Raw genomic sequence first — 22,260 nt, 5'->3', positions numbered from 1 at the left:
CGCTCCCTCGGGCCTCAGCCCCCGTTCCCCGCAGCTCCTGTGCCCGGCGGCACCGGCGTGGCCTCTGAACACGGCCGCCCTTCCCAGCGGTGCCATGTCCCATCGTGCTGGCCTCAGGAATGTGTCTGCCATGGAGCTCAGTCGGGAAAGGGCCCCCGGCACCCGGCGGGCACTGGCATCACCCCAGGGCTCGGCCCGGGCGGGTTCAGCGATGCCGGGAGGCTCACGGGGCGCTGCTCACAGCCGCACCCCTCTGCCCGTCTGCCCCGTTTCCTGCTCCTCCTGGGGCTGCACACCCCGAGCACATCTGCCTGGATAGCAGCTCCCACAGGGAGCCTGGCCCTGCCCGGGTCGCTCCAGCAGGCAGGGATGTCACCTTCTCCAGGCAGAGATGCTTCAGCTTCCTCTGATTTTTTCCTCCAGTCCCCTCTCTCTGCTCACCTCACCCCCCCAGTGGCCCCCATCTAAGATACTACAGCAATTTCAAATGTCCACCAGCAAACAGCTCTGGAACAATCCACTTTATAACAACCTGGCAATAAAAGCCATCAATTAAAAGCCATAAAAGCCATCATAAAAGCCATCACCAGCTGCACCTGCTTCAACAGTAATTGGTACCCGAGAAGGGGGGGTCACAGAGGGGCAGGGCTGGCCCTCCAGGGGCCCTCTCTGCCCCTGAGCATCCTGATGTTCTCCTCAGGCTTGCTGAGAGCAGGAGAACGCCGGTAGGCTTTTGACTGCGTTCTGCAGGGCTCCTGGGACGGCAGGCAGGGTGTGATGCATCTGTGGAAAGGCAATGGGGGAAAACTTCATCCCCTCCCGCTGGGCCATTGCCGATCCCGAAGCGTGGGGGGGGGCAGCAGAGCCGAGCGACCTCCGAGTCACATTCAGGGCTATAAAAAGAAGCCGGGTCTCCAGCAGGGTGCCTCTTCCACAAAAGCAACCGGGGGATGAGGGGGCTGCGAGCAGAGCTGAGAAATAGCTGCCAGGCAGCGGGAGAGGAGCCTGGAGCGCTGAGCCAAGTGCGAGGTGCACATATGCTCTCTGTTTCTGCACAGCCACGTCTCTATGAAACCTGCCCCAAATTGTGTCATCTATTTTGAACGGCACAGAGAAATACTTTGATCTGCCTCCACCAGCCCTGGCTGCGGTTCAGGCACCAGGAAGGGGCTGCCACACAGATGGCTGATCCCAAACCCATGCCATGGAGAGGCAGGAGTGGGGCTGCTGGGCCAGTCTCTCCCCCTGGCTGCCCACAGGAAGGGCGTCACTGGTCCTGGAACACCTGTGGAGAAGTGCACCAGCTGTCCAAGGTCACCAGCACATTCATGCCAGGTATCAGTGCTGCTTTGGAGCCAGCAGGCTGGAGAGGCCATCAGGAGCTCTTGGACAGCACAGCCCCACATTGCCCCAAGGCTGAGCCTGCTGCATCCATGCTGCAGAGCAGATCCTCACCACACTGCACCAGCACCTCAACCCCTGCCTCAGAGGCAGCCCCCAACACCCTGTCCAAGGGCTCCAGACTCCTCTCCCAGCTCCAGAGCAGCACAGAAAGGAGGCACCAGATCCCTCCAGACACCCCATCCCACAGCCCCTACAGGGTCCATGAGCCCTGCACTTGGCTCTGATGCTTTTTCCCCTCCCTCCTTCCTCTCTGGAGCTACTCGTCTTCCCAGGATGGCAACAGCTTCTCTCTGAGGATACAAAGCAACCACTCCAGGAAGTGGCAGGCAGGAGACGAGGACAGAAGGGGCCAGGAAACGCAGAGGGCCTGGTGCCAGTGCTAGTGGTGGGGCTGAACAGAGAGGTACTGGCTGTTCAGCTGGGTCTGCCCAGCCTAAGGAGGCAGCAGCACCCACAACCTGTGCCAAGACCCCAGGGTAGACATCCGATTTTCCAACCCCCCCAGAAAGGCTGAGGCAGCACACACATGGAAAGCAGGCAAGGAAAGGAAAGCACAGCCAGAACTCTCCTCATCACCCCAAAGAGGTCCTGGCCTGCAAGTGCTGACACCCAGCAGTGCTGTGGGTGCTGGGGCTCGGGCACGGCTCAACCACAACCACTTCCTGCAGTGAAATGCCAACAGCCCAGCCCTGGGGGCACCTGGCGGTTGGAAGAGGCACCATCTCTCTCAGAGCCCGTTTCAGACTGCCAGAGCAGCTCAGAGCTCACCTGTCACACAGAGAGGAGCTGGGGCCAAGCCAGGACAGGTGTGCTGAAGGAAGGTGAAGGGAACAGGAAAATGGAGTATTGCCAGCACAGCCCAGGGCATTCACAACTCACAGGTGCCCTGACAGTTCTTTATTGTCCTCAGAGCTGCGTGGCAGCTCAGCCATGTCCAGCACAGGAAAGCCACCTCCTGCACCTGCCTGGGAGGCAGCAGCAGCACCTGCAGCGACACCAGCGAGTCCCACTCTCAGCCTCCTCTGTAGCTCCCAGCAAAGTCCAGTTCCCAGCCTCTTCTGCTCCTCTGTGTCTCGCCAGCACTGCCACGCTCATCCGCTGCAAACCCCTGCCTGCTCCAGGCAGCTGCACGGCAGCCAGGGAGCCTTGGCACCAGCACAGAGCCCGCGACTGGCACGCGGGGATGGGCTCAGCCAAACGTGCACCAGGGGGTCTCGTTTGTGTCACAGTCCAGCAGGACATTGAGGACGGTGCAAGGGGCTCCTGCCACACTCAGATCTGTCCGTGACTCGATTCGGTACCTGACGTTGTTCAGGCCTCCCTCCCGATCCACTTTGAACTGTTCCTGAGGAAGAGAGAGAGACTGCTCAGCCCAGGCTGGCAGGGAGAAGCGCCCAGGGCCTGGGGAGGGAGCCAGAGCTGGCAGAGGAGGACAGGAGCAAGGAGGGCTCAGAGCACGTGGTGACCACAGCCCCCACCTCCCGTGGCTCCCCTGGACCACAGGTCTCACCTGCTTCTGTGCAGCGATGCGCTTCTGGTCTCTCTTCCTCCAGGCTGGGTCATGCAGGTGCTGGAAAGTCTCGTATCCAGTTGTGATTCCAGAGGGACGACGGACCTGGGAGAAGAGCAGAGCTTCCCTAAAGCTACTGGAAAACTCCTGCACCTGCTGCTGGAGCACAGGGCTGCCTTCCCTAGACCCCAGACTGGGTGGTCACAGTGAGAGACAGGTGAAGAGACGTAAAAAAGGGCAATTTCAAGGCAGGAGGGTGCAGAGACCCCTTACCTGGAGACCAGCTCCTTTGATGCGTCGATAGAACTCATCGTCCTCCCGTCCCCAGCCCCAGAAGCGGTTGGACATGCCATTGCACTGGAACGAGAGCAGCACCATAGCAGCCAAGGTCCAGCACAACTCCACGGCCTCAGAGGAGCAGACACCAGCCCAGCCTCCCCTGTCCAGCCCCCAGCAGCTCAGACCACAGGCTCTGTCCCCAAACCATTTTGACTCCTGTCCCCACCTCCCAAGTTCACCGTGATAATGTCATAGCTCCTGCTCCAAACTGTCCAGGACACCCCACCCAGGAGCTCACCAGCTCATAGTGCTGCTTGGTGAGCAGCAGGATGCCACCCACGTAGGTCTTGTAGTGGTAGAGCGGGTGCAGCTCGGGGGATGCCACGTGGAAGGGCCCTGCCTCTGGGAAGCTGTAGTCCAGGTGCTCGTTGAGGGGCAGGAGATCCACGTCATGCATGGCGATGTAGTCGGTGTCGTTGCCGCTCTCCAGGAAGCCCACATTGATCAGGGATGCCCTGTTAAACCTGCCACGGGACTGGGGGCTCTCAGTGCCACGCACAGCAGCCACTGTCCCCACATCCCCCTGCCACAGTCAGCAATGCTCAGTGTCTGACTGGTCCCCAAACAGGGACACGTGCAAACACAGCACTGCATCCTGCAACTGCACCCCTGCTTCTCTCTGTACAGTGAGCTGGGGGTGACAGCGTTTCCAAACACCCCATGGCCTGTCTTTCACTTTCACAGTCCCCATATGTTTGCTGCTGCAGACCTGTGACACTGGGAAGAAAGCAAAAATACCCAAAGATAAAGGATTCTATGCTAAGATTCCATTCTTGCTAAGGAAGAAAAAAGCAAACCAGCACTTTGTCCATCTCTGAGCTCTAGAATGAGCAGCTTTGGGGAGAGCATCACACACTGCCCCTGACATCCCACTGTCCTGGTCCTTTGCTTCTCTGCAGCACCCTCCCAGCACTCCCAGAGCTTCGGGCAGGACCCCCTCGGCACACGGAGACGCTATACCTGAAATGATCCACTTGGTTGAGGATGAAGATGCGGTGGCGGATCCTCTTCTTGCTGAGGAAGCGGTGCATGTAGGGCACGAAGGCCAGCAGCTCCTCGAAGCGCTCTCGGAAGGGCACCAGCAGCGCCAGCCGGTGCGGAGCCCACGACGGCTCCTCCTGGGGCGGCTGCGGCGGGGCCGGGGGCGGGCAGGGCTGCCGGGGAGCGCCCCGGTGCTGCCCCGCCGGCTCCGGCCCCTCGCCCGAGCAGCTGAGCTGGAGCCAGAGCAGCGAAGCGAAGCCGAGCAGCAGCGCCAGCAGGAACAGCGGGAAGGCAGACAGGCGGCCGGGGAAGAGCCGCAGCAGCGGCGGAGACCTGCGGGATGGAGCGGGGTCAGAGCACCGTGGGACCCCCGCACCGCGACAGCATCCCCCGAGCCCGCCCAGCCCCCGGTGCGGCCCCCCGGTACGGCCGGGCTCAGCCCCCGGTACCGCCGGGCTCACCCCCCGGTACGGCCGGGCTCACCCCCCGGTACCGCCAGGCTCAGTTCCGGTACGCCCGGTCTCACCCCCCGGTACGGCCGGGCTCACCGCCCGGTACCGCCAGACTCAGTTCCGGTACGGCCGGGCTCACCCTCCGCCGCGCAGCCGGAGCGCGTCCCTGCGGCGGGCCGGGCCCATGGCCCCCGGCCCCGGGACACGCTGGCGGCACCGCCGCTCCCCCGCTCCCCCGGAAACACGGCCCCGCTCTCTTCCGCCGAAGGGGCGGGACGGGGCGGGACCGGCGGCCGGGGACATCCCCTCCGTCCCGTCCCACCGCCACCCCCTCCCGGGGCTCCTCCGGAAACCGCGGGGACACCGCACCGCATCCCCGGCAGGTGCCGAGAGCGCAGATCCACCCGCGGAGCCTTTGGGATCCTCCCAGCACTGCCTCCCTGCACCCCCACCAAGCTGAGACCGCCCCCAGTCCCTTCAGCACTGCCCATCCTCCTTCCCTTCTCTCCCCATCACACAGAGCCAGAGCCACGGGTGGTGTCAGTCCTTTAATGCCCCACTCGCACCCCCTCCCCTCAGCCCCTCATGTTCACACCTGCCCCAGGCAGCACAGCAAGTCCCAGCAAGGTGAGGGGAGCTCTGGAAAACCAGGGAGCAACCTCCAGGCTCCCACAGCAGAGCTCTGGGGAGCCAGCGGGCATCATCCCCCTCAGTCCAACCCGCAGGAGGCCAAGGGCCGGGCAGGGGTTACAGCCAAACAGACAGGTAAGAAAATACTTCTGGTATTTCTCAGAAACAGCATTTAGAAACCACAGTTTTTTTACAGCTCCCCATAAAAAAAGATGGGTTTGGGCACAGGTGCTCCACTAGTAGAAACGCTTGTTCCGCTCCTGGCGTTTCTGGAAGACCACGGCTCCCACCACGGCGCAGACAATGATGCCCAGCAGGGCACAGAGCAGGAGCAGGAACACCTTCCAGCCCGTCAGCGGCCCGCTCCGGAAATTCCCCGTCGGGTCATCCACGTTGTCTGCAAGGGAAAGAACAGCTACAGACACCAACAGAACCTCGGCTCCTGGGGAGTTCTGCCAGGTGTCACGCCTCCAATGCCTCCCAGACCTCCCAATCCCCCACGGAAGGTTTCCAAAGCCCACAGGCTCACCTTTGGGGGATTTAAGGAGGCTGACCCTCGGCTCGATCTTGGTCCAGTCAACAGTCTCATCTTCTACAGGGTGCTCCACCATGAGCTGGAACAGCTTCATTGAGATGATGTCGTGATTGTCTGGGGAACAACCGTGAGCAGCAAACACCATCAGAAGCTCTGAAATGTCCACACACTCAGAGCACCCCTCAGACCGTCCTCTGCCAGGTCCAGTCTCCTTCCCTCTCAAGCCACCCTCATCCCCAGGTATCAAACTGCAATCCAAAGAGGTTCCTTAGCTCTCAGGTGCCTCCTTTCCCCAGTCATGGGTCCCAAAAGGGTTTCAAGTGCCCAGTAAACAATCCAGAGAAAGGAAGCAATGGAAACTATCCAGCGCATCCAGTGTTACAATCAGAGTTTTTAGGGTTGAGATCCAACTCCCCTGCCAAGACAGGGTCACCTAATCCAGGCTCCAACCACCACGTGTTCCCCTGAGCAAAGCCCCTCTCACCAGAGAGATCTCCAGTGCCAGCAGAAGCACCAAAGAAGTACCCGGTTGGCAGCTGCACCCCTGCGATGTCGATGCAGTTCTTCCATTCATTCTTGTCTTCCACGTCAGTCATCACCTGCAAAACCAGGAGAGGGTCACACCAGGAACGTTCAGAACCATGGGACAGGCTCCAACCTCCCTGCTCAAGCAGGGCCATCCCAAATCACAGAGACTGTGTCCAGATGATTCATCAACATCTCCAGCGAGGGACACTCCACACCCTCTCCAGGCAACCACTTCTGGCTCGCCACTCTCCTGCCTGGCTGCACCTCTCTGGAGCTGGAGGTGGCTGAGCCTGGAACAGCACCTCCAGCCCCTGGGGGAGCCAGCCCTGCCCCTGAGCAGCAGCCGCCCGTGGTCTCACCGTGAGGCGGCCGCGGGAGTAGCGCACGGCCAGGAAGGTGTCGTGGTTCTGGTTGCGCAGGTCGGCCGAGCAGCCGGCCAGCTCCGTCCAGCGCCCGTCCTTGCTGTGGTCGTAGCTCAGGGAGCCGTTGTTGACCATGGCTGAGATGTAGGGGAACACACGCTGTGGGGACAGACAGGGGACACGCTGAGGGAGCTCTGGGGCACAGCCAGAGCCCACAGGGTGGGAGCATGGCCCTGGTCAGGCACGGGATGTGCACGGCTGCTGCTCCACCTAAAGCTGCTTCTGAACCAAGCCTGAGCTGCCTAAAGCAGAGCCTCCCTCCCTGAGCTCCCATTTCAAGACCCCCATCCTGTGATTGTGTGAATGAACCCACCCTGCACTCCGTGGCCAGGGCAACCAGAGTGTCCCACACTTGCAGAGTGGCTGGGTAAAAATCCCAGAATCATTTAGGTTGGAAAAGACCTCTGAGAGCATTCAGTCCAATCCCCACCTTGTCAGCTAGCCCTGAGTGCCACACCCAGTCATTCCTTTAACACAAAAAGCATAAGAACAGAGTACAAGACCCAGAATGGACAGAAATCTACAGAAGCAGCAAAACCACACACAAGGCTTTGTGATCAGTGGATTATCTACACCAGGAGAGGACAACTGGAGGCAGGAATTCAGCTCCCATGAGCATCAAGACAACAGGGAGATGGGTCATTTCCAGGTGCTTTTTGAAGTATCATGGTTTTGATGGTACAGACCCCAAAGCACAGTTTTGTTTTCTGACTGTGCCATAATGACATCCACAAACACAGAGCAGGACACAAGAAAAGGATCCCCAGCCCTCACAGGACTGATCTGTCCCATGGCCATGGGGAATTCTGGAATAAAAAGGCAGCCCAGGAGTTTCTTTCAGATACAGAGAGGTTGCAAAGAGAAAATAAGGGAAGAAACATCATGGGATGAGTATCCAAAGCACAGAGGTCAGGGAATAATACTCAGGATGAATATTGGCAGGTGGTGCTGGGTTTACACCAGCTCTGTGCCTGCTCTCCTGTGCAGAGAAGATGCCTTGGAAACATCTGTGTAGCCAAGAGCAGCACAAGAAAGAGCAAGGAGCTTCTTATCTCCATTAATGCACACAAACTCTTCTCTTTTCCAACTCCCAGGACAGGAATAGCAGACCATGCCCAACTAGGGAGAGACTTTTCCTGGGATCAGGTGAGAAGCACTCAGAGCAGGAAGGGAACAGCCTGCTGGGCACTGCACAAGCTGCCTGGAGCACTCACCTCTGTGGCCTCATCATTGGGATAGGTATCAAGGAAAATAGCCAGCCCATGGAAGTTGTCCTTGCTGCCAAAGACAGGACCTGGAACAGGGCAGAGGAGTGGAGAGAGGAAGAGACAGAAGGAAGTGAGAATCTGTGCTCAGAGTTCTGAGCTGTACCAGCTGTTCGCTGCCAAGCAGGTGGCTGATGGCACTGCTGGCCAGGCAGAACACACGGGACACGTCAGCCCAGCCTAGCGAAACCAGAGCGGGGAGCTCCGAGCCGTCCCTGGCCAGCTGCCTCCCGGGACGGGCCCCGTGTGCTGCGGGCCAGCCGCCCGCGGCACCGACCTGGTGTCAGCCGTTCCTGCGTGTACCACAGCGCCAGCCCGTCCCCGTGCAGGTTCTTCTTGCCGGCTCCGTGGATCTTGAAGTGGACGTGGAGCTCCCAGTCCTTGAGGAAGCAGGGCTGTGGGAGACACCGTGCCCCGTCAGAGCGTGAGGCGCCAGGCCCGTGCCGACCCCCGCCCGTCCTGCCCCCGGCTCTCACCACGCGGTTCCAGATGGAGCCCTCCCGACTGCGCTCGTCGGGCGTCAGGCGCACGTACTGGCTGGTGACCATGGTGCTGCCCGTGAAGTCCCACAGCGGCATCGCGGCGGAGCCCGCGCCTGCAAAGGAGCCGACAGAGCGCGGATCAGCCCGGGCTGCTCGGGGGGCGCCCCGAGCGTCCCCCCGGGCCCGCGCTCACCCTGGTACGGCTTCATCAGCGAGTGCTCCCGCTTCAGGTGCTCGCTGTTGCCATCCGTGAGTTCGGCGGGCACCGGGCGCGGCCCGGCCAGGGCCAACAGCAGCGCGGCCGCCGCCACCAGCCCGCCCGCACCCGCCGCCATGCTCCGCTTCCGCCTTCCGGCGCCCTGCCCTCAGCCCCGCCTCGTAACCGCAGTAGCCAATTAGAAACCCGCAGTCACTGTGGTCCCGCCCCCAGGCGTGAGCGGCATCACTGTCCGCCTATAGCAGGGGAGAAGGGCGGGGCCAGCGGGGCGCGCATCTCCCGTAGTGCGGCGGGAGGCGGGAACAGGAGGCAGAACGGCCTCACGGCGCGCGTTACGCGTGCGCTCCGGCGCGGGGCGTGCCGGGAGGTGTAGTCCGCCCGCCTTCCCCGGGCTGCCTCACGTGCGCGACTCGTGCCGCGGAACACGTGACCCTCCCCGACGGGTCCCGGGAACGGGGACAATGGGATCAGGAACAATGGGATCGGGAACGGCCCCGGGAACGGGGACAATGGGATCGGGAACGGCCCCGGGATGGGCACGGGGAATGGGAACGGGAACAATGGGCTTGGGAACAGCCTCAGGAACAATGGGCTCAGGAACAGCTCCGGGATGGGCAGGGGGAACGGGAACAATGGGCTCGGGAACAGCCCTGGGATGGGCTCGGGAACGGCCCCGGGATGGCCACGGGGAACGGGAACGGGAACGGGAACAATGGGCTCGGGAACGGCCCCGCGGGTCAGCAGGAAGGACAGGCCGAGGCAGCATGGAGGAGGTCACAGCCGCTTTATTGAGGGTCGCAGGGCAGCCCCCGTCCCTCCGCCACGGCAGCCGCGGGGGCCGGGGAGCTGAACCTCCCGGTCCTCCGCATGGGCACCTCCGGCCCGGCGACAGCAGCCGCGGCTGGGACACAACGCGTGTGGTACCAACAGGGACAGGGTACGGGGACCCCTGGGCAGCACCGGGCAGATCCCTCCGGTGGTGACTGGTCCTGTCTTCGTGCTTGTTCCGAGCCCTGTGCGCACATGGGGACTCCCCTGGCCAGTGAGAGGTGCTGAAGGGAGCTTTCCCGAGCAGCTGCCAGGGCAGCACCGGTCCCATCCTGCGGGAGCACAGGGGACACGGCACTCGGGTGCCTGGCGGTGCAGCCAGTGCCATGTCGGGGTGCCCGGGGCAGTGTGGGGGTCACAGCAGCCCCTGTGGGGTGTGACAGCAGCGTGGATGCACAAGTCCTGGGCAGGTTCTCATGCTGGAGGTGTGCAAGCCCTCAGCATGGTGGGACATGTGCTTCCCTCCAACAGCACGGGGGCTGCAGGGGATATGGGGTGTGAGGAGCCCGTGGAAGCCCAGGAGGGAGGGAGAGGGGAAACCGATTGATTTGTGGAAGACTGGGTGGGAAAATCATCCGAGCATGGCAGTCTGAGGCTCAGGGCCCAGCCGAGGCTCGGGGCAGCCGAGGGACCAGGGGGGTTGGCCGTGGCGTAGGGACCTGCAGCTCAGTCCCGTCTGGCACTTGGCAGCTCTCACTTCTTCCTGTTCATGATCTGACTGGAAATCCAGTTCATCCCATCCTGGAGGGAAGAAGGCTGTGAGCACAGGCCCTTGGGCCCAGCTCTGCAGAGCCCACAGGCCCCCATCTCTACCTGCACCCCTTCCCCAGACAGGGCTGAGCAGGCCTGGATCTGCCACTCCCGGTCCCGGTAGGTGTGCAGGCTCAGCCCCTCTGCGATTTCAGCTGCGGGTGCTGCAGTCACCAGGTCCTGCTTGTTGGCAAACACCAGCAGCGGCACCCCCGTCAGGGACTCATCCTCCGTGAGCTCTGCCAGCTCCTGCCAAGAGAGAAGCTTCTCCCAGGGCTGCTGCCCTCCTCCATGGAGCTGCCCAGCATGGGCTGGACACCTCAGCCCTCAAAATGTCCCATCCCTCCTCTCTGGTGCTCATGGCAGATAAGGAAGCTGTGAGATCTTGATATCCCTAGGGAGAGAAGCTCCCGAAGGAGCTTCATCTCCTGGAGCTCCATCAGCCCAGGAGCCACATGCAGGGCTACTTGAGGACTGGAATCCTCCCAGCCCTGAGAGGCCTGGGCAAAGGGCAGCTGCAGGAGGCTCCTGGCAGTCCCGAGCTGTCTGGCACACCCACATGGCCGTCTGGTGGCGGAACAGCCGGGGCTGGCACTTGGAGTCTCACCTTCCCCTCTCAGAGCTCCAATCCCAGGGTTTGTAGCTGAATTTGCTGTTCATAAACCTTTGTTTGGCCGTATCACTTACGGGGTGCTGGGGGGTGGGATGAGGGCTGGGGAATGAGGGGTCACTTTCTCCAGGGACTGTCACCCCTGTGCTGGGCACCCTTGGAGCATCCCAGCTCAGGGGGAGCTGCTGGCCATGGAGTGGGGTATCTCTGCCTGCTGAGATCTTGAGCCTTCCCTCAGAGTTCTGGGGACAGCATGGCCCCATAATTCAGAACAGCTTTGCCTCCCCCTCATCCCCAAAGAGCTGATGCCACACAGATCTGAGCCCCAGGACCCCACAGTCACCCCTCACCCACTCATACCTGCCCTGTCTCCTCAAAACGCTTCTGGTCAGCGCTGTCAATGACGTAAATCTGCCATGGGGACGAAAGGGACAGTCAGGGGCTCCTCCTTGCCCGGCTGCACAGCCCTTCTGTGGGGCCCACACACCCTGCACAGGCCTGGGGAGCTGCCCCACTCACCAGCAGGTCTGTGCTGCCCAGGTACTTCTTCCAGTAGGGGCGGATGGAGCGCTGCCCCCCGATATCCCAAACATTCAGCTTCAAACCGTGGGACTGCACGCTCTTGATGTTGAATCCCTGCATGGGGACACAAACCCCAGTGTCGCCCAGGGGATGGCTGTGCCCTGCGCCCTCTGCCCTGCCCGTGGCCCCCAGCAGCCCCTACCTGTGTGGGGGTGATGGTGCTGACCTCCTCGGACGCCAGGCGCTTCAGCAGCGTGGTCTTGCCCGCGTTGTCCAGCCCCAGCAGGACGATGCGGAGCTCCTGCTCCGGGGATCCCTTCAGCTTCTGGATGACGGAGAGCAGCCCCTGGGGGCAGGGGGTGCTGGGGGAGCCCTGTGGGGTGCAGGGTCCCTTCTTTGGGAGGGGGGAGCTGCTGGCTTTGGGTACCTTGTGTCTATGGCCTGAGCGAGCATCAAGCTCCCAAGGCGTTCAGGCTCGTGGTGGCCCCACAGCAGATCTGCCCAGCCCCAATTCCCCCCTCCCCGGGTGTGGGACCGCTCCCAGCTCCTGGGCACGATGTGGGGACGTGCCCGAGGCAGAGCCCTGCTCTGCCAGCCCTCCTGGCACCACCACTGAGGGCTGGTGCTGCACTCCCCCCTGGAGCCGGTGGGATGTCACCGGACCCCGCTTACCTTCTGCACATCCCCCATGGTCCGGGAGTGGCTCCGGCCCGCGGCACTGCCTGGGGAGCTGCCGGGGGCTCGTCCCCGGGGCCCGCCGGTGGGTTCGTGACTGGCACGCTCCCCCTTGTTCCCGGGGGAGGAAGAGGATTACGGGCTCCGGAATTAGCTGCTGTTCCTCCATTTACCCACAGCGTTAAATAATGCCCTCGGCAAATCCTCCAGCCAGCTGTCGCCCCGCCGTCGCCTACCCCCGGGATAAACCAGGTCCCCCCGGGCTGGGGCACTGGGGCACAGGGCATCCCCCTCCCCACGGGGCAGGGGTCCCAGCCTGGGAGGATGCTGTGCCCAGGACAGGGCTGGCACTGCCTCACACTCTGGGATACCTCACGTTGAGGCAACACCAAGCTGTCCCCTTGCAGGGTGGCAGAGGAAATTGCTGAGCTTGCTCGAGGCCACGTCAGCGAGTGCCACAGCTCCCCAGTGCTGCCCAAGGGAAACCACCAGGCCCTGGAGCAGGTTGAGGCTGGCTTGGCAGCAGCTGGAGCTTGGGGATGACACAGGACAGGGCCCAGAGGGGCTCAGACACATTCTCCAGCAGCCCACCCCCAACCCAGGTGGGGTGAGGGGCTCATCTGTTCTCCGTTTGGATTAAGTGCATTAATTAAGCAATGTCTTTGATGATTCCTGCATGCTGCAGTTCCGTCCTCAGATCAGGTTTCCCAGCAGAGAGGTTATCCTTGTGGTGAGGACCGTGAGTCACGCACTCTTGGAGAGACATTTTTATTTATAACTCTGGTGGCAAAGCCAAGCCAAACAACACAGCCACACTCCAACAAAGCAGAGGGGAGCAGCATGATCACCCCTCATCCCACTGCTGCTCCCTGCAGTGGCAGGGGGCAGAGAGGCAGCCAGAGGTGCCACCCTCTGTTCCCCCCACCCAGAGACCCTGCCAGCCCTGTGGCTGCTTGTGGTGCTCTGCTTTTCTGCCTGCTCATGGTGGGAAGGCTTCATTTTTTTCTGCATAGATCTGCACCCAACTTAATGTTAGGGTTCTGCTTTTGCTGGGTTAATCACCCACCTTACATCCCCATTATTAGCATTTCCCTGAGCGGGTTGCCATGGTGCTCTGCGGTTTATCCTGCGCTGTTAGTTACTGAGATTTCCTAACAAATAACCCAAAATATCCTCCACTGGTTTGTGGTTGCTGATCAACATGGAACCCCGACCTTAGGAGATGGGCAAAACTGCTTAGGCATCAGTTTGGTGACTCCAAGCTGCACGTCCACTGCTCCTCCCTGCCAGGTTCTGCTGGCACACGCAGCACAGGCAGCCCTCCCCAAACGCTGTCCCTGGGGCCAGCCCCACACCCTCTGTGACCAGGGCAAGTGGCACCAGGCTGGTGGCACCAGGCTGGGCCTGCTGATGTCCTCCTGCCCCTGCAGCCCCTTCCCTGGGATGATGTGATGGCCGGGAGGAGCCCCCTCAGGCTGCCCAGGCTGCAGGGCGGGGACAAAGGGCTGGTGACCCCAGCCGTGCTGGGAATGGAGACTGGGACGGGTTTGGGAACAGGGATGCAGATGGGGATGCGGTCACGGATGTAGATGTGGATGGAGACAGGGACGGGGATGGGGATGGAAACAAGGATGCAGATGGAGACGGGATCACGGATGTGGATGCAGATGGGGAATTAATGGGATGGGCATGGGAAACAGGGATGCAGATGGGAATGGGATAACGGATGTGGACGCAGATGGAGACCGGGACAGGGACGGAGGTGCAGCGGCGCCGCGGCGGCTCCTGGCCCGGGGCTGCAGCCGGTGTCCGCCGGGGCGGTGCCGGTGGCGCGGGGCGGGCGGCCCCGCTCCCCCCGCTGCGGTCTCGGTTCCCATGGTGACACTTCCTGTGGGAGCCGAAAGCGGTAGTGTGGCGGTGCCGGGAGCGCCGGGCCGGGCCGGGCCCGGAGAGCCGCGCCGCCGGCCGGGGATGCTGCGGGGCCGCGGGCCGCGCCCGTAGCGCGCCGGGCCGGGCCGACCCAGGCATGCAGGGCAAGGGCAAACTGCTGGTGGTCCACAACGGGCGCATGGTGAGTGCCCGGGGCGCCGGTGCCCATCCCCCGGAGCGCCCGTCCCCACCCCGGGGCTGCCCCGGCCGGCGGCGCGGCGGGAGCTCGGTACCGGGGAGATGGGCGGGCAGGCAGGCGGTGAGGAGCGGATAACGGGCACACAGAGCGATGTGTGGAGGCAGGTGGGAGGTGGGGGGGTTCTGGGCAGGAAGGGCAGGATGGGCATCCCAAGCAGGCGGAGCTGTGGAGGGGTTTAGGGCAGGCAGCGGTGTCTGGGGTGGGTAACGCGTGTGGGGCCGGGGCGGTGAGCAGCAGGGGTTTGTGAGGCTTGGCAGCGGTGTAAGGGGATGTGTGGCACTGGGTGATGGACAAGGGGTGACGGATGGGGTCATGGCAGTCAGCAGCGCTGGTGTCCGGGGGGCTGGGCAGGGCTGTGTGGGTGCGGGCAGCAGGGATGGATGGGGAGGAGCAAGGAGCTGGCAGGAGAGAGGGACGTGGGACCGGGGTAAGAGACATGGCAGAGGAATGTGGGGTGGGGAGCAGGGCTGGCATGGTGGGCCTGGGATGGAGACAGTGGGGAGCTGTGTGGGGGGCACGGGCCAGCTGGGCCAGGGGCATCACTGGAATGTGGGCACCCCTTCAGTGGCCCCAAGCAGGGGATGAGACACAGCACCCTGCAGCGAGTGCGTGGCTGGGCTTTGGCTGTGGGGGCTCTGCCCATCTCCCTGCTTGGCTACTCCATCCCCAGGGCTGCTGTCTGGGGTGTCCCAGTCTGCAGTGCCCTGAGCTGGCAGCACCTGGTCCCTGCTTTTGGGCATCTGCCCTCTGGTAGCTCCAGGCTCCAGGGAAGGAGGGAACAGGCAATTTGCCTGCTTGGGGCTGTGGTTGTCCTTCCTTCCTTCCCTCCCCTCCTCCCCTCCCCTTCCTGTGCCGTGGAGGCTGTTTCTCTCCTCCCTTCTTGTTTGGGGTGGCAGGGTTACATCTGATAGCAGCTGCCCTTCCCCAGTTGCTGGCCTGGCCCCGGGCCATGGAGGGGTAGGAGAAAGGCTGTACTCCCTTTGTAACTCTCTCCTTGCTGCCCTGGGTTGGAAGTCCTGTGTCTGCCTCTGCCACAGGGCAGGTAACTCCAGAGCAGTGTTTGCTGGCAGTGCCTCTTGCTCTGGGCTCAGCTGGGCTTGCCCTGGTGCTGCTGCCACTCCACCAGGCCAGCAGATGCCACGTAGCCCCTCTGACCTCTCTTGTTTCCACTCCCACAGGGCCCGGCCGTGTCAGATGGAGGTAAGGCTGCTCTTTGCCCTGGGACAGGAGCCCAGCATCATCTTCAGGGGAGGGGGAAGCCCACAGGCAGCCTGTGCCAGGGGCAGGGAGCGGGCAGGCAGCAAGGTCCTGTGTCAGCACAGGCTGTGCCACGGGTGGGTGCAGGGCTGAGCCCTCTGCCCAGCACTGGCCATGTCCCCCTATCCCTCCCACATGGCCCCTGGTGCCTGTCCCCCCTTTTGGCTGCTCAGCTGGCACTTTGGGGTGCTGGGGGCTGAGTGGCTTCCTGGGAAAAGGAGAACCTGGGTGCCAGCCCCAGGTTGTCTGAAGGAGTCTGTCTGTCAGTCTGACTGTGCACTGGATGTTTCAGATGGTTTATTTAGCTGTGTGTGCTCCAGATACTTGTGGTTTAGCCCAGCAGGAGGATAAGTACAGGGGGCCTGGCAAAGGAGCAGCCTGACACACCTCCTCTGTTCCTGCCAGCTTTGCCAGGACAGCACTGTTTCCATACCCTTACCTTCTCTTGCAAATGACCCCCTGCTTCACCTGCACACCAGTCAAACCAGTTCCAAAGCTGGGCCTGCCCCTGGGAACTTCCATCTTTGTGAACACATGGTCACCCTGGGTTTCCCCAAAGTGGGGTTTCCTCAGAGTTGGGAGCTGGAAATGACATTTTCTGTGCCCTCCACATGCTGGGTTTGTCCCTCATCTTGGCCAGAGGAATAGAGAAAGTGGGTTCAGGCACCTCTGGCATCTTCCAAGCTTCCCTCCACTCTGTGTGCCCTCTGTGTCCCCTTCCACTCCGCTTTCCCTGCTGGCTGGGTGCCTTGCCATGGGTGTCTTACCCCAGGAGATGAGTCACGGGTGGAGTCACAGTGACACCCAGGGTGGGCACAACTGCCAGCACTGGCAGGGACAGCTGTCATGCCAGGAAGTGCCAGCTGTGTCATCCTGGTGCTCAATCCTCCAAGGATGCCACCGTGATGCTCCTCATGTTCCCTACCCAGCACTCATCAGGTCTGATCCCGATGGAGCACGTGGAGGGCTGCTGCTGCTGGGGGGTGACACTGGGGGACAGGGAGACAGCCAGAAGTGACACTTTTTCTCTCTCAGAGTTAAATGCCTCCCGGGCCCGTGGCAGCAACCACAGTGTGAACAGCCTGCCAGGCCCACCAGCCACGTGTGGATCCAGCCAGGGCTCTGTGGTCAGCTGGGCTGAATCCTTCGAGACGCTGCTGCAGGACCGTGTGGCTGTCACCTACTTCACTGTGAGTGTCACAGCCCAGAGCTCAGCCCCTGCCCCCGTCCACTCTGGGACACCAACTGTCCCACAGGCACAGTGCCACCAGACCAGCAGATCTCTCTGCCCTGCAGGAGTTCCTCAAGAAGGAGTTCAGTGCTGAAAATGTCTACTTTTGGCAGGCATGTGAGCGCTTCCAGCAGATCCCAGCCAGTGACACACAGCAGGTACCAGCTCTGGGCAGCTTTGCTCACAGCTGCTGGGAGGGATGTGGGCAGAGCTGTCCAGCTGCACGTCCAGGGGTCCTGGCAGACCCCTTTTCTGGGGGGCTGAGCAGGCTGGGGGCTCTTGCAGAAGGAATAAGGAGATGGATGTGATGTGCATCTGAAAAACCACAGCTGGGACTGCCTGCCCCACAGAGCAGGATGTGCTTCCCCTGCCAGAGGGTGGAGAGTGTTTCTGGGGAGACAAACAAGACCAAGGGCAGAGCTAGACAGGGGATCATGGGGACAGAGCCAGGTGGCTGCAGGGGATGGTTCCTCCCTCGGGTTGTACCTCTGTGGAGACACTGCTGTGTTGTGCCCAGAGCTTGGTCCTGAAGTCCAGATACTGAGCTGACCCCGGGGCAGGTTGGTTCTTCAGGGCTCAGGTGTCTCTGTGGGGTGAGTAGGGGGCTCCCCTGGTGTGGTGTAGAGGAGGGGGTTGCTGGTCCCAGCCTGGCCTCCTGTCCCCTCAGCTGGCCCAGGAGGCACGGCGGATCTACGATGAGTTCCTCTCCAGCCACTCGGTCAGCCCTGTGAACATTGACAAGCAGGCCTGGATTGGGGAGGACATGCTGGCCACCCCCTCCCCAGACATGTTTCGCATCCAGCAGCTCCAGGTATGGCAGCACCCACAGGATGGGGCTGTGGGACCACCCCGTGTGTCACCCAGCATCACTGCTGTCACCGTGGGGCTGTGCCATGGGGCAGTGCCTGGAGCCTGGAGGTGTGCAGGGGTCTGAAGCACACACATCCTCCCTTTCCAGATCTTCAACCTGATGAAGTTTGACAGCTACACACGTTTTGTGAAATCCCCCCTGTACCAGGCCTGCCTGCGGGCAGAGAGCCAGGGCCAGCCCCTGCCTGACCTGCGGCCCCACTCCCGCAGCAGCAGCCCCCCTCCTGACCTCAGCAAGGTGAGTCAGGGGGAAAGGGCAATGGGGACACGTCCTCGTGGTGCTGGGTCCCCTCCCTGCTGCTCAACCCCAGGCTGAGCCCAGACAAGCAGTCAGGGCATCAGGGAAAGGGAAGGGGGACCCTCAGGTGTTGCCATGCTGAGATGCTGCTCAATTCACCCCAGAAGACGAAGCTGAAGCTGGGCAAGTCGCTGCCCCTGGGCGTGGAGACGGCGGGCAGCAGTGCCAGCCGCAGCCTGCAGCGCTCCTTCAGGAAGGGAGAGCGGCGGGAGCCCTCCTGGGCAGGTGAGTGCTCTGCTCAGCAGGACAGAGGGGCCTCAGGGGTGTTCACGTCCCCACCACTGTCCCTCTGTCTGTCCTAGAGGGGGGAGAAGGCAGCAGGAGCGCCATGCTGTGGAGGGAATCCCAGGGCTCACTCAACTCCTCAGCCAGCCTGGACCTGGGCTTCTTGTCCTCGGCCAGCACAGCCACCAGCCCCTGCACAGAGGTGAGTGGGCACCACACCACTGCCACGGCACCACGCCACTGCCACGGCACCATGCTGCCACGGCTGGGCTCATCCCACCTCATCCCTCCCTCAGGGCCAGCAGAAGAGCCTGGGGGGCAGCGAGGCAGAGCTGCCAGGCAAGCCCATGAAGTACTGCTGCGTGTACCTGCCTGATGGCACAGCCTCGCTGGCCTCTGTCCGGCCCGGCCACTCCATCCGGGACATGCTGGCCGGGCTGTGTGAGAAACGCGGCTTCAGCCTCCCCGACATCAAGGTCTTCCTGGTGGGCAATGAGCAGGTAGGGCCGGCAGGGGGGAGCAGGGTTTGTGCCAGCCAAACCATCCCTGTGCCGGCACCACTGTGCTGGCTCTCTCCTGATGGTTTGTCTCTTGCAGAAAGCATTGGTGCTGGACCAGGAATGCTCTGTGCTGGCAGACCAGGAGGTGAAGCTGGAGAACAGGATAAGCTTTGAGTGAGTGGAAGATGTGACTGTGTTCACAGGGGTCTTAGGATGAGGGAAGAGACGAGAATCTGACTCCATGTTTCAGAAGGCTTGATTTATTATTTTATGATATATATTATATTAAAACTATACTAAAAGAATAGAAGAAAAGATTTCATCAGAAGGCTGGCTAAGAATAGAAAAAGAAAGAATGATTACCAAGGCTTGTGGCTTGGACTCTTTGTCCAAGCCAGCTGACTGTGATTAGCTATTAATTAAAAACAACTAACATGGGCTAATCAAAGATCTATTTGTTGCATTCCACAGCAGCAGATAACCATTGTTTACATTTTGTTCCTGAGGCTTCTCAGGAGGAAAAATCCTAAAGAAAGGATTTTTCATAAAAGATGTCTGTGACAGGGAGCTTTGGGGCTGATGCTGTTGGCCATGCATAGTGCCTCAAACCCGGTCCCGAGTGCCCTGGCTCTGCTCCTGCCTGCAGCCACCTCTTGTTCCCCTCTGCAGCCTGGAAATCTCCTCCCTCAACAAGACCATCCGCATCACAGCCAAGTCAACCAAGCGCATCCGGGAGGCGCTGCAGCCCGTGCTGGGCAAGTACGGCGTGAGCGTGGAGCAGGCGCTGCTGCGCAGGGTGAGGGAGCCTGGGGGCACGGCCAGCCCCTGCTTTGGGGGAACCCTGCGTTTGGGGCTCAGGCCAGGGGCTGCTGGCTCTCAGCAGGTAGTGGGGAGCAGCGCTGTGTGCCTGTGAGCTCCGACAATCACTGCTTTGGGATGGGCTGTGACTCCTGCTGCGTGCTGGGAGGGACCAGGGGGTGTTTCCTGGGGTTTGGCCAGACGGGTCCTCAGCCTGGCTGCCTTCCCCGTGCCACAGTGAGTGTGACACCGGCTGCTGTTCCTGTTGCAGCAAGGTGAGCCAGCCACGCTGGACTTGGAGAAGCTGGTCAGCACAGTGTCTGCTCAGAAACTTGTCTTGGAAACACCAGCAGGTAAAGTGTCCTCCAAACCATGTCCCCTTAAGCCACATCACCCTGAAGGGCTCTCAGAGGGTCAGGCTGTTTTCTGCTGGCCATGGCTCCCACTCCCTGGGACAAGGTCCATCCTGTCCCTGCCTGCCCAGCACCAGGATGATGGAATGGGGCACTGAGCATCACTTCCCTTGCAGATGTGCGAGTGATGGGGAGTGCTGAGGCTGCAGCTGCCCCCTCTCTGCTCCGGAGTGAGGTGAGCATCAAATCCCACCAGCCCTGGTCAGAGATGCCCTCACAGCTGCTGTCATGGTCCACAGGCAAGCCGGGCCCTGCTGTGGCCTCAGCATTTGCCACGGGGCTGGGCACTGGTGCCAAGGCAGAAGCCAGGCTGTGGAAGGGTGATGGGGACACAGGGCAGTGCTGCCTCCTGCCCTGTGGCTGAGGCCTGGGCTGCTCATTGCAGGAGGGGAGCCCAACAGGAGCAGAGCCTGACACACGATGGGAGATGCCCTCCTCCTTCTCCAGGCCACAGTCTTCAGCTGCCATGAACCTCAACCGCCGCACGTACGACCTGGAAGGTGAGACCTGGCATGTCTGAATGCTGAGGGGCTGGGGCAAAGCACAGGCTGAGGGATGCAGAGCCCCTGGTGTGCTGAGGATGGCTGCAGGGTCCCATGAAGCTGGGAATGGACTGTGGGGACTTGGGGTCTGGTGTGGAGCAGGGAGAAGGTGCCAGTGCTGTGCCTGAGAGGCGTTCAGGGTCATATCAGGTGGAGAGGGCAGCTGAGGTGCTGGGACAAAGCCCCAGTGCCTGGCTCAGGTGCATGATCTGCATTTCCCCAGGGCTGGTGGAGCTGCTGAACCGTGCCCAGAGCTGCCGGGCCAACGACCAGCGTGGGCTGCTCTCTAAGGAGGACCTGGTCCTGCCCGACTTCCTCCAGCTCCCCGTGCAGGACAGCAGTGCCTGTGAGGGGTCACAGCAGCCCAGTGCCCCTCAGGCTGGCTCTGAGGGAAGCAGCTGCCCTCAGGAAGAGCCTGCTCTGGCTCAGCCTTCGTTGGACCACAAGCTCTGATGAGTGCTGCTGCACGTCCACACCCAGCGTGTGGCACCCCCAGGCCCTGCCAGGGTTCAAGAGGGGCCCGACAGCCCCTGCCCTGCACCACTGACACTGCCCAGACTGCAGATCCATCCACGTCCTGCCCCACGCTGTCACGTCATGTCCTGTGCGTGGCTGAGCAGCTGCCATGCCCGTCTGTGGGGCCACATCCCGGTGCACATCAAGGGACTCTTGTACATAGTCTGAACCCTCGTTGCAAAGCACTTTGCAACACCCCTGGCACTGCCCTGCCCAGTGCCTCTGCCCTGCCCAGCACATCCTGCCTGTGTCGGGCTGACACAACCCCACTGAAAGCTCCTTTCCAACTGCAGGGTGTGCAGGATAGACAGGCTGGGTGGGGAGGAAAGGCAGGCTCCAGTCCTGAACTGCAGTGCTGTGTGAGCAGGCAGGGTCAGCAGAACATGTGCCCCGAGCTCAGAGCCAGATCCAGTCCTGGCCCCGTGGGAACAGGGCTGCCCCGTTGTTGATTTGCAAGTCCACCCTTCCTGGGGAGGGTGAGCGTGGCCCTGCCAGGCTGTGCCCCGGGCAGGCTGTTACGTCTGCATTGCGTGAGCGTGGCCTGATCCTGCCACGGTAGCACTGCTTGGAGCAGGGCACATGGTTCCTGCCCCGGGCAGCCAGAGGCAGAGCCAGCAGATGGTGCCAAGAAAGCCTTCCTCCTCCTCCTCCTCCTCCTCCCTGCTGGAGATCCTGCGTGGGTGGCTGCTGAAGAACAGGCAGGAGCAAATCCCCATCTCCCCCTGCCCCATCCCCACTGGGGTGTGGGTGCTCAGCCTGCAGGACAGCTCTGCTTGGTGCCAGGAGAATGCAGCACCCCTGGGTGCGAGCACCTCAGCCAGCGTGTGCCCAGCCTGTCATTCCTGCCAGGAGCCTTGAGCCTCCATCTGCCAGTCCTGGCTGTGCACTGCTGGTCCCCCTGCCCAGCAGCCCAGTGTCCCCAGAGGTCCCAGACAGAATCTGCAATGGAGACGTTCCCCCAACAGCAGCCAGGAGATCCCTCCACAGTCCATCCTTGCCAGAGCCCCTCCTGGCTGTGCCTTGGGTAACCACTGCACCACCACTGCCTGGCCAGAGGCAGAGGGGTGACCCAGGGCCCCCAGGCTTGCCCAGAGATGGGGGCATGGCCACCCAGCCCTATGCTGCCACAGCCAGCTGTAGCCCTGTGGCCTTAGTCAGAGCCCCCCTGTGTCTCTGTGATGCTGCTCAGTTCTGTCTGTGCTGTGGAACCAGGGGAAATAAAGAGCATTGTCTGGATGTACCTTTCTGTCCTTCCTCTGCCATCAAGGCTGGATTGTGCTTTTCCCTGCAGCAATGTCCCCTCAACCCTCTCCCCACAGAGCCTTCCCAGGG

At 61.9% G+C, this 22,260-nt stretch overlaps 4 protein-coding genes across 6 annotated transcripts; 1 reads left to right on the top strand and 3 right to left on the bottom strand.

Annotated features, from left to right (window-relative positions):
* Positions 1-506: 506 nt before the first annotated feature.
* On the bottom strand, positions 507-5,075 carry B4GALT7 (beta-1,4-galactosyltransferase 7). 3 transcript variants are annotated; one of them, XR_011681699.1, is made up of 7 exons: positions 4,826-5,004; positions 4,214-4,567; positions 3,492-3,717; positions 3,188-3,271; positions 2,915-3,019; positions 2,173-2,749; positions 507-783 (listed from the first exon to the last, which is right to left on the bottom strand). XR_011681699.1 is itself a non-coding variant. In XM_071443560.1 (6 exons), exons 1-6 carry the CDS (start codon positions 5,058-5,060, stop codon positions 2,594-2,596), a joined length of 930 nt encoding a protein of 309 aa, XP_071299661.1. In that variant the 5' UTR covers positions 5,061-5,075; the 3' UTR covers positions 507-2,593. The 3 variants fall into 3 exon arrangements, 2 of the variants coding, with proteins under 2 accessions (XP_071299661.1, XP_071299660.1); XM_071443560.1 differs by lacking the exon at positions 4,826-5,004 and adding an exon at positions 5,056-5,075 and having other exon boundaries at positions 507-2,749; XM_071443559.1 differs by having other exon boundaries at positions 507-2,749.
* Positions 5,076-5,219: 144 nt separating this feature from the next.
* Positions 5,220-8,920, bottom strand: LMAN2 (lectin, mannose binding 2). Its single transcript, XM_071443558.1, has 8 exons — positions 8,742-8,920; positions 8,543-8,661; positions 8,344-8,461; positions 8,016-8,095; positions 6,739-6,900; positions 6,336-6,450; positions 5,846-5,965; positions 5,220-5,713 (listed from the first exon to the last, which is right to left on the bottom strand). Exons 1-8 carry the CDS (start codon positions 8,881-8,883, stop codon positions 5,553-5,555), a joined length of 1,017 nt encoding a protein of 338 aa, XP_071299659.1. The 5' UTR covers positions 8,884-8,920; the 3' UTR covers positions 5,220-5,552.
* A 276-nt stretch (positions 8,921-9,196) lies between these two features.
* On the bottom strand, positions 9,197-12,550 carry LOC139597924 (ADP-ribosylation factor-like protein 3). Its single transcript, XM_071443749.1, is given in 7 exon segments — positions 9,197-10,334; positions 10,407-10,592; positions 11,314-11,364; positions 11,473-11,589; positions 11,678-11,821; positions 12,148-12,213; positions 12,215-12,550. Coding segments are annotated over 7 exon segments (717 nt in total). The 5' UTR covers positions 12,320-12,550; the 3' UTR covers positions 9,197-10,286.
* A 1,268-nt stretch (positions 12,551-13,818) lies between these two features.
* On the top strand, positions 13,819-22,168 carry RGS14 (regulator of G protein signaling 14). Its single transcript, XM_071443555.1, is given in 16 exon segments — positions 13,819-14,073; positions 14,075-14,221; positions 15,457-15,478; positions 16,571-16,725; positions 16,832-16,924; positions 17,434-17,577; positions 17,725-17,874; positions 18,039-18,159; positions 18,237-18,361; positions 18,456-18,659; positions 18,757-18,833; positions 19,329-19,455; positions 19,729-19,810; positions 19,987-20,045; positions 20,256-20,370; positions 20,636-22,168. Coding segments are annotated over 16 exon segments (2,091 nt in total). The 5' UTR covers positions 13,819-13,833; the 3' UTR covers positions 20,866-22,168.
* The last annotated feature ends 92 nt before the right edge of the window (positions 22,169-22,260 follow it).

The sequence above is a fragment of the Agelaius tricolor genome, unplaced genomic scaffold (genome assembly GCF_023055355.1).
Source record: "Agelaius tricolor isolate 1412-34295 unplaced genomic scaffold, bAgeTri1.0.p SCAF_18, whole genome shotgun sequence".
In the NCBI taxonomy this organism is placed as follows: domain Eukaryota; kingdom Metazoa; phylum Chordata; class Aves; order Passeriformes; family Icteridae; genus Agelaius; species Agelaius tricolor.
Note: the sequence above shows the minus strand (reverse complement) of the source record. Positions and strands in the feature narration are given on the sequence as shown.